Source organism: Palaemon carinicauda, chromosome 18 (assembly GCF_036898095.1).
Source record: "Palaemon carinicauda isolate YSFRI2023 chromosome 18, ASM3689809v2, whole genome shotgun sequence".
NCBI classification, from domain to species: Eukaryota; Metazoa; Arthropoda; class Malacostraca; order Decapoda; family Palaemonidae; genus Palaemon; species Palaemon carinicauda.
Window position 1 is genome coordinate 67,001,114 of NC_090742.1, and position 11,180 is coordinate 67,012,293.

An 11,180-nucleotide genomic window follows, 5' to 3' on the forward strand; every position below is an offset into this window, starting at 1 on the left:
ACGCCCTATCACGCCTTCCTAACCCACAAAATGACAAGGAAATCCCTTTGGATACACGAGTGGACGGACTGGAACTAGATGACATCGATGTGATATCAGTTGCACTCATAAAATTTGGTCCCCAGATTTTGGAAGAGGTCCGCCATAGGTCTGACACCGACCCAGTGCTGCGCACTCTCAAGCATACTATCATCGAGGGTTGGCCTACCTCAGTAAAAGGCTGTCACCCCGATATCCGCCAGTTTTTCTCATACAGAGAATGCCTTGCCGTGGAAGACGGAGTCATATTCAAAGGGCGACAAGTTATCATCCCCAAAGAGGTCAGAGGCCGTATACTGGACCAGCTCCATCGGTCCCACCAAGGGATCACAAAAACACAAGCCCTGGCACGGGAGTGTGTATTCTGGCCCAACATTGCAAAGGATATAGAGGACAAGGTCAGGGCATGTGACATATGCCAGAAGTACCAGCCCCAGCAAAGTCCTAGTGAAACCACGCATCATGACATTCCCCCAATGCCCTGGTTCAAAGTCGCTTCGGACATCTTCCAAATTGGCCACAAGACATATCTGATCACAACTGATTATTTCACAAAATTCCCGATAGTCACCGAACTAAAAAACCTGTCATCTGAAAGTGTGGCCAATCACCTCAAATTCCTGTGTTCGCTGTTCGGATGCCCCAAGACCCTGGTCTCAGACAACGGACCTCAATACACGGGAGCAGCCATGAGGGACTTCACAAAAGCCTGGGGTATTGAGCACATCACATCAAGCCCACATTACCCTCAGTCCAATGGCCTCGCGGAGCGCGCAGTTGGAACATGCAAGGCGATTATCAAAAAATGCCTTGAGACAGGTGGTGATATGCATACTGCATTACTCCACTTACGGGCCACCCCGATCGACAATAAGACAACCAGCCCCGCAGAGCTCATGTTTGGTCGCAAGGTGACCACTGACCTACCAGGCAGATACGAACCACATCTCGCACACATCACGACCCGCAACCACCTCCAGGACCGCCTACGACCAAATCGGACACAACGGCACTTCACAGACCTCCAACCCGAACAACCAGTCCGAATATTCGACAAGGCCTGCTACACATGGGTGCCAGGCAGAGTGGTACGTAAGTCAGAAGAACCCCAATCATACATTGTGGAAGCCCAAAACGGAGCGTGCCTCAGGAGGAACCGGTCCCACATCCGTCCGACACCGCTCGCGACAAACACAGAACCGCCCAACACCCGGCAGCAGGCTCCAACATCATCAGCACAGCCTCCACCACGACCCGCCGATATATCGCTGCCGCCACCTAGTGAGACCGAAATAACCCACCAAAGACCCGCAACTAGTGATAACACTACAGACCCGACAGCGGTGTATACCAAGTCAGGCCGGCTGGTGAAAACCCCATCCAGATATATTGAAAGTAACGCGGTCACATACCGTAAATTCCCATAAAGTGTTAAGTTAAATATTAATATACAACTCCCCCCCCCCTCGTTTCATGACCGAAAATTCTGAGAGGTCGTTACCAGAGTTTGAAACTCAAGAAAAGTTATCAGTCTCAGGACTGATAAGTGATTCAGAATAATGAATTTTATTTGAAAATTTACGAGTCTCGGACTGGAGAACAGGCTCCATTTCGAACACTCGTTACATGTGTATCAGGTTTCCATTTTGTTTTAATATATTTTGGGTGTTGTTGTTCTTTGCATCAAAAAAAAAAAAAAAGAAAAAAAAAAAAAAATTTATAATTTGCCACTTATTTTCATATTTATGACTGCCCTGCTGTAACCAACACTATTCGGACCAAAGTCCGCAAAGTTAATAGCTATTATGTTTATATTACTATCCACAATCACAAATTGTACTATGCATGTTTATTGTGAAGGGATGAAAACAATGGAATACGTTTGAATATGGAACTTTCATCCATTATTTCTTTGTACTTATATGCCAGATTATTTATTATGTGTAATCAATGCTTTGTATGTGATAAGGGGGATGTGGTATCATGTAGTCCCATGTAGCTATAAATAAAGGGCAGTCTCTACCTAGCACCCAAGCCATCAAGACCTGTCTTTTAATCACTGCAACCTCTTGCATATTATATCAAGCTACAACCGTAGTTTGAAAAGCAGGATACTATAAGCCCAGGGGGCCCAACAGGGAAAATAACCTAGTGAGGAAATGAAAAAAGGAAAAATAAAATATCTTAAGAACAGTAACAACATAAAAATAAATATTTCCTATATAAACCATGAAAAATTAACAAAAACAAGAGGAAGAGAAATAAGATAGAATAGTGTGCCCGAGTGTACCCTCAAGCAAGAGAACTCTGACCCAAGACAGTGGAAGACATGGCACAGAGGCTATGGTACTACCCAAAATTGGAGAACAATGGTTATGATCAAGGCTCTATTGGCCTTGGTTATGATGAGAAGGCTCAACGTCCCGTTATTCAAGATAAATAAAAATCTAATGATAATTAGAACTTAATTTCACTTTAGTAGTCACTTACAGTGGCCTTTATGAAAACAATTTTGTGTACATAATCTTTAAAGAACACTAAATGATACTGGCTCCATCTTGTCTCTTCTTAATGAAATATGTAATAATAGAGGTTAGCTTGTTGTTATGATCCACTTTCACCTACAATCCCAGGGAATGACTAACTATAGTCCATTTCTTTTAGCGAGGCAGATTTGCACCGACTCGCAGCGGTGTCCTTTTAGCTCGGAAAAGTTTCCTGATCGCTGATTGGTTAGAATTATCTTGCCCAACCAATCAGGGATCAGGAAACTTTTCCGAGCTAAAAGGGCACCCCTGCGAGTCCGTGCAAATCTGCCTTGCTAAAAGAAATGGATTATAAGCTATCACCATACAGCTTAACTACTATAATACTAGGCATGCATTTTATTCTAATAGTCAGGCATTCTCCATCATAGGGCTCAATACTACACAGTACTCTAGAAGTTTTATTCCATCTGTGACCAAGTTGTGGAATGATCTTCCGGAGTAATCGGGTAGTTGAATCAGTAGAACTTCAAAAGTTCAAACTTGCAAAACATGTTTTTATATTGAATAGGCTGACATAAGTATTTTCATAGTTGACAAATTAAATGTCTGTTTTAATGTTGTTAATGTTTTTAAGATATCTTATTTCAATAGTTCATTAGTTTTGATATCGTTTATTTATTTCCTTATTTCCTCGCCTCACGGAGCTATTTTTCTCTGTTGGAGCCCTTGGACTTATAACATCTTGCTTTTCCAACTAGGGCTGTAGCTTAGCTGATAATAATAATAATAATAATAATAATAATAATAATAATAATAATAATAATAATAATAATAATAATAATAATAATAATAATAAGATATTCATAACCTGAGATTTCTATAAATAAACCAATTCGTAAACCGAGCAAGTACCAATATCATTAAAAACAACTGTAATTTATAACTTTGTTAGTTTTCATAAAATATATTTATACCATGAGCGGTAATTACAGAATTAGAGAAGTTCTGAAATAAAAGTTTTTTTTTTTCCTTTTTTTACATGTGAAATTTAAGTGCATCAAAAACAAATGAAAAAAATGTGAACACTGATTTATACTTCAGCAAATGAATAAACAAAACACATGTTTCTGCCGGCTCTTTGTAAAAAAAAATATAAAGATAGGATCGTGAACAGACATCTTAAGAAATTTCCAGCCATACATTTAAAGGCCTAGGTAACTATGAAAGCTTACCTTTGAGTTAGATAAGGCTTATATTTATTTAAGCTCTTTTATCTGTAAAATACGGTAAAAGCAAATTTACCAAGCAATATCTATGTATAATAACTAATGCAAAGAAAAAAAACTTCACGAGAGAAAGAAAAGTATCCTGTCTCATTTATATTGATCAAAGTTTTCATACAGTCGTTTTAAAACTCCTTGAAGATAATAGCAGTAAAAGACTGGAAGTCTTATTATGTCTTTAATCAATTCATATTTCCCAGACAGCTGTGTTAACTTTGCCGGCATCCCTCCTGTCTGGTAGCTTTGTACGTGAGGTTCTGATTATTGAGACCTAAATTCTCTGTAAAAGAAATAACAAGAAGAAGCGTAAGCGTTGTTTACAAATTACAATTCGTGTTCAGTGTTGCCATTTATGAGAATTTTTTCCTAGATTTGGGAATTTTGTATGTCTGATGGGGATATTTTGGACAAATTTCTATGAAAAAAACAGAGATAAGTCAACCTTTATACAAAACAGAGATAAGTCAACATTTATACTGTTGCAATTAGTTTACTTGCTCTTATAGGAAGTATAGTGAATAATTCCTATATTAGTAAAGCCTACATGATCAGTGGAAAATATATTTGTGGAAATGGAGATTTTTTGCGTTATTTGGGGAATTTTTTTATCATGAGTTTCGGAGATTTTTACATTAACCCATCTGGCAACACTGTTCCTGTTAGTTATAATCAAGGATTAAGTGAAAGTTGCGACTCGCAAGGAACGTCATTATTTATTTTAATATATTGTGTAAATTTTCAATGTTTAAGGATTTACGTTTCCCATGATAGGACTTAGAATAAGTGCGACAATAGAATACAGAATCTGGATTAGTCTACTGAGTAATGTGCAGGTATGTACCGTAACATGAGCTATGCTATGCTGGGCACACTTCCTTTGCCTAAACATTTTTTATGTCAATCTTCCTTTTTTATATTGAGGTTAGGTAAGAAGATTGTGGGTGAATGTAGTTCGTTGGGACAGGGTGAGCTACGAATACGGTTGTGTAAGGAAAAGTCATAGGGGGCATACCCCCTGGGAGGTAGGTAGGTAAGAAGATGGCTCCTAAGGTTAGGTTAGGTGGGGAACCGTAGGTTAGGCGTTCTTTTGTCTATTTACCTTTGGAGAAGTTTTACAAAATGTCCCAACAAACTACAAAGGCTTCGGATTTCATCAAGTCCAGTTACTGTTATTTCTAAAAGGTTAAGGTTTCTTTCAGCAATTTTATCATGCCTAGGGTACCTTAGTATGAGGCCTAACCTGTAATAGATAATACGACTCTGAAGGCAGAAGTTAGTTCTATTAGTCCACTAGTAAAGCTCAAGGTAAATTTATAGGTACGGATGGAACAACATTTTGAACGGAAAAGATATATTTCCTGTTGTAAATAATGTGCTTTCACTGAATTTGAACTTCATTTCAACAGCATATAAACCGAAAACCTGTTAGACCGTCTAAGAACGGGGATATTTTTTATAAATCTAATGGTTTTTGATTGGCCGTGCGCTCGCTTCGCTTGCAGAAAAGAAAAAAAAATCATGATGCTCATATGTGCTGGCAAGTGGTATATGATAAGCTGCCCATGCTAACCCCATTGATGATTATTTCTTAGATAATTAAGTTTTTATTTGCAGTGAAAATAAGTGTCATATTTGAAGAAAACGGACCCTTTTCTATAAGAAACACCTGTTTTTATAGTAGAAAAGCTTTTTCCATCTATAACTATAATAAAATCAAGCTCAGTTTGTCGTGTTACTGTGATTATTAGGATGTCGAATTTAAACTTTTAAGTTTTAACAGCTATGTTATCTATATATTCTTAGGTGTATAGTTTGGTAGGTAACTGCAACCATTCCATAGTTTTATTTATCCATCCACATCTTAAAACAAATGAAACCTTTAACCTGGTTAGACTATTGCATGGGAAATATTACAAAATACAAGTGATTTTACCTCAATTTCTTAATGGTTAAATTAATTAAAAAGCTTCAGTTTCTCTTCAAGAACAACAAGTGACATAGGTATTGAACTATATGAACAATAACAAGGCTAACAGATATGATAGAATACCCAATGTGGTTTCATATAGAATAGTGCAATATTAGTTAGGACATTGGAATTTTCATAAATAAATAGATATTTGCAAATACACTACTTTAAATCCTATTTACTAATGTCATCTTGGCACAGGCCACAGGACCCCCATACACCAGGTGCTTAGCTAAAAAAAAAAAAAAAGGACAGGTGTTGCTTTTGTCGTAAGTTATTTTTTCAAACAGAATAAAGGGCCCAATGTTTTATATTATAAACCTCATTGTTATTGGTTTTCAATTTTGGAATATAGGCCTAAAGTTCTTATTTTATCAAGTTAATACTGAAAGGTTAGGTGAGAAATGCATGTTTTATATTTAGTCTGGTAATGGGAAATGGAAGGCAAGTTCATGTTTGAACAGAGGCTGGATTGCGAAGATACAATTCAACCGTTTGTTAGGTTTGTATAATTGAACTAATTAAGAGATAAATTAGGTAAATAAAATAAAGCCAAAATACTAGCTCATGGTGCTAACGAGATTAGTGTAATGTGTTCTGGTTGCAAGAAAGTAGGAGCAATGAGATAATGTTTAATCGCGAGGGAGTGAGAAATGCTGATTAAAAACTAATAAATCATAAGCTCAATTAATTAAGGAGCTGTTTACAGTACAATAAACTATGAACACTGCTATAAATGTCTCCATAGAAAATGTGATGGCAAAATCACATTTTCTATGTTTCTGAAAGTCTTGGCAAAGAAACGCTACTGCGTTTTGACCGTATTTGATTGCTGTTACTCGGTTTTGATTACGGTAGCAGGTTTTTTTTATAATGACTGGTATTTTACAGTGATGACTGGCAGAAACAAGAGAGTTTAAAGAAATGAGTTTAAATACCATACAATTATACTGTTACATGGTACCTTTTAAGGTGTTTCAAATGTAATTGATGACGATACCTAGAGCAAAGCATTAGCTTTTCATTTATGGTAGTCGAACCACCATAACTCATAAACCATAGATTTTCAACAAAATTTTTAATGTACTGTTGTATAATATTACCTAGAATGTTTAGCTATGCTATGAAATATGACCAAAGCATCGAACAGACTACTAATCAAAAAGCCTAAGGAAAAAAGATGCGTATATTTGCCTAGTACTGAAGTTTCATTTTACAATAATGAAGATCATTTACGGATCTTTGATGATATGCCTTTTACTGAATTTGTCGCCTTGCAATTGAAAAGAAGAAAAAAAAAAAGTAAAAGAGCCGTAATTTCAGGGAATAAAACACCTGCTACATCTTACAACTTTATCAGTAAAGATTGCACTTTCCAAGGGTAATAAAAGCGAATAAATATTATAAAGGTACTTGCTAGTAAATATACCTGCAAAAGCAATCATGTCGAAGAGTTTCACTTCTTCGATGAATGTATCTCGTGCCATGAAGTGAATGCAGTAGTTTGTGATGCCGAACGTGCTAGTACAGTCGTACTCTATTGCCGTATCCTGAAAGGAGCAAATTTATGTGCTGTCAATGAGATTTATATATATATATGTAATGTGTATTTTTCAATATTAAACTTACCCGATAATCATGTAGCTGTCAACTCCGTTGCCCGACAGAATTCTATGGAGGGATACGCCAGCTATCACAATACTAGAAGGGGGTGTACTTACCAGCGCCACCTGTGGCCAGGTACTCAATCATTTGTTGTTGACACCTCCTCAATTATTCCTCTGTCGTGCTTCCGGCTAGACGTTCTGGGATACGCTCATGGTCTTCGAGTTTATTCATGGATATTTGGTGAAGTATTCTCTTAGATTAACGGCTGTCGCATACTGGAATCCTTTTTATATTAGCTAGATAGCTTTTATATAAATACTGATTAACGGTTAATGAATTTTTGCTTGTTTTTGGATCACCCTTTGACTAACTCTTTGAAACAAGATGTCTGACGTTTCGCAAGCTCCCTCCCATAGACGATGTAGGTCTTGCAATAGGCGTATTCCGAAGGCCTCGGTAGATCCTCACACCGCTTGTTCTGACTGTAGGGACAGGCCCTGTCTATTAGAAAACCGGTGTGAGGAGTGCGCCGGACTTTCGGAATTGGATTTTGTCCGTCTTTTAAAATATTCATCTAAGTTAGAGAGAGGTAGAGTTAGGAGAAGTTCTTCTCACTCTTCTATGTTTTCCTCACCTCATGATCCCCTACCTTTTCCTACCCCTGTAGTGGCTACCCCCGAACCTACTGTGTGCCCTCCGCCTGATATGTCAACTGTTTTGCGTGCTATTCAGGCTTTAGGAGATAAAGTAGAATCAGTGGTAAGTGACCATAAGTCTCTGATGGCCGAGGTTAAAGAACTGAAGGTCAAGAGTGCAGTGGGTGGAAATAGTGCCAGTGCTGTGACGAGTGCTAGTGTCTGTGCAGTGCCAAGTGCTAGTGGTGCCAGTGTGGTGCGTGAGGATTTTTCTGTGCGAGCCAGTCGTTCTCCCAGTCCGGGACCTCTTGCAAGCTCCCATGCCCAGGGGAGAAGCAATGTCGAAGGGCTTAAGGGTTCGACAGGCCTTGTTAGGCGCACAGAATTATCCTCGGTGGTTGCGGGCGTGTCTTCCTTAGACCGTCACTCCCACCTGCAGACGATTGAGCCCGTCTTCTCGTCCGCTGATCTTCATGCAGGGAAGAAACGTTGGTCTCAGGTCTCGAGACCGCTTAAACGTAGAGTTCAGTCAGTGAGTGCTCAGCCAGGTTGTAGTCATTGGCTCAGCTCCGACTCGCCTCAGTCATCGGTCGACTGTACTCCGCCCAAGAGGAGTAAGGTTCTTCCTTTACAGACCCCGACTGTGACTTTACCTCAGTCTGTTATCGTTTCTGCCGACCCCAAGTGGACCCTGCTTCAGTCCATGCAAGCTCAGCTTTCGGACTTGATGCGTGAGTGTCGGGCTGAGAGTGTTGCACCTCCTCCTCCGCCTACACTCCCTCCACCTGTTCTCGCTCCGCCTGTGCTCGCCCAGCCTGCACCTGCTCCGCCTGGTCGCAGCACCATCTGCCAGGCGTACGATGTTGAGCCACTTTCGGAGTTTGCTGTTCCCAGTGTTGTTCAGCCTCAGCCTTCTTTAAGGCAACCCTTGCTTTGGGATCAGGAGAGTTATTCCACTCTTCCTCCTCCTCCCCTTGCTGCTCCACCAGTGGTGCAACTCTCGGTTGGGGTACAACAACCTCTCCCCTCCGTGAGTCTGTCTGCTCAACCATCGCTGCAACGAGCTCAACCCTCATCTAGGCAAGCTCCTCTACACCATGGACTTGCGCCTCAGGAGCCTCAGCTTGCGAGAACTTTACCTTGTTCTGCGCAGCCTCAACCTCTTCATGCTCCACTCATCTCACAGGAACAGGAACGGACTACTCCGCCTCCGTCCTCCGCTCAGCTTGTGCAATCCTTGGGTTCAACTCTTGCTAGGAGTCAACCTCCTTCACCCATGCGCCTGCCTTCTGCTTCGTCTGTTGTTCAGCCTATGCAGTCTGAGCCTCAGGTTTTCCCTCAAGATGAGGAAACCTCTGTTATTGTTCCTACCCGTTCTGACTCTGCGGTTCAGCATTCTGGTCCTATCGCTTCGCTACCCTCTGCTGATGAAGTGTCGGATGATGAGGAGGCACACCTTGATCCCTCATCAGACGTGGAGGAGTCTAAGCTTTCTCCATTGTCTATTGATTTTCGAAAGGTCTTGGCTCTACTCAGGGAGATTTACCCAGACCACTTCGTCTCTGCTATTCCCCGCTCTCCTCCATCTGAGTTTTCGCTGGGCGTACAACAAGCTAAGTCTAACTATACTAAGCTTGTCCTAGCTAGATCCTCCAAGAGGGCTTTAAGGATCTTAGGGGAGTGGCTTCAGTCTAAACAACACCTTGGCAAGACTTCCTTCATGTTCCCTCCAACGAAGCTCGCTTCGAAAGGTTGCGTTTGGTATGCCACAGGGGAAGCACCAGGCTTGGGAGTACCTGCCTCTGCCCAGGCTGACTTCTCAAGTCTGGTGGACTCGCCTAGGAGGACTGCGATGAGACGCTCGAAGGTTTGTTGGACCTTCTCAGACCTGGATCATCTTCTGAAAGGGTTGTTCAGAGCTTTCGAAATGTTCAACTTTCTCGACTGGTGCCTGGGAGCCCTCAGCAAGAAAACCTCTCCTGCGGACAAAGACTCTGCCATGCTAATTATGTCCTGCATGGATAAGGCCATCAGAGATGGATCGGGTGAGCTAGCGTCGTTATTTGTATCAGGGGTGTTGAAGAAAAGGGAACAACTGTGTACCTTCCTCTCCGCCAGCATTACACCGTGCCAACGGTCACAACTCCTTTTTGCTCCACTCTCAAAGTTCCTCTTTCCCGAGGAGCTAGTTAAGGACTTGTCGGCTGCCCTGATACAGAAGGACACGCACGATCTTGTAGCCTCATCGGCTCGTAAGTCTAAGGTTACCACCTCTGTCCCCAAGACTTATCGCTCCCCAGTGGCTGATACCCCGGCCACTAGGTTCATACCGCCCTTTCGTGGTAGAGCCCCCAGCCGAGGAAGCTCCCGTCCAGACTCTCACAGGGGCAAGTCTAGGAAAGGACCCAGGACATCTAAGGGAAAGAACTGACTCTCAGATTCTCCAGACAACAGTAGGGGCCAGACTCAAGATCTTCTGGCGAGCCTGGGAGAAGAGAGGTGCAGACGCACAGTCTGTCAGTTGGCTGAGGTACGGTTACAGGATTCCATTCTGCCTCAAACCGCCTCTGACCACATCGCCCATCAACCTCTCTCCCAACTACAAAGAAGAGGACAAGAGGCTAGCATTGCAACAGGAGGTGTCGCTACTTGTGCAGAAGAAGGCAGTGGTTATAGTCCGGGACCATCAATCCCCGGGCTTCTACAACCGTCTCTTTCTTGTGGCCAAAAAGACAGGAGGTTGGAGACCGGTGCTGGACGTCAGCTCTCTCAACGAGTATGTCACCAAGCAGACGTTCACAATGGAGACGACCAAGTCGGTCTTAGCAGCGGTCAGACAGGAGGACTGGATGGTCTCGTTGGACTTGAAAGATGCATACTTTCACGTTCCCATTCATCCAGACTCCCAACCTTTCCTGAGATTCGTTTTCGGAAAGGTTGTCTATCAGTTCCAAGCCCTGTGTTTTGGCCTAAGCACAGCTCCTATGGTCTTTACTCATCTGATGAGGAATGTAGCGAAATTCCTGCACTTATCGAACATCAGAGCCTCCCTCTACCTAGACGACTGGCTGTTGAGAGCCTCCACGAGTCGTCGTTGTCTGGAGAACCTCTCTTGGACTTTAGATCTAATCAGAGACCTAGGTCTATTAGTCAATAT

At 41.7% G+C, this 11,180-nt stretch overlaps 1 protein-coding gene across 1 annotated transcript in view; it reads right to left on the reverse strand.

The window, feature by feature from the left end:
* Positions 1-3,976: 3,976 nt before the first annotated feature.
* The window catches only part of LOC137657877 (uncharacterized), a 32,435-nt gene continuing 25,231 nt past the window's right edge, over positions 3,977-11,180 (reverse strand). The window contains exons 5-6 of the mRNA XM_068392485.1: positions 7,210-7,330; positions 3,977-4,091 (exon numbers count right to left, since the gene is read on the reverse strand). Of these exons, the coding sequence (XP_068248586.1) occupies positions 4,021-4,091; positions 7,210-7,330 (192 nt within the window). The 3' untranslated portion in view covers positions 3,977-4,020. The remainder of the gene's footprint in view (positions 4,092-7,209; positions 7,331-11,180) is intronic.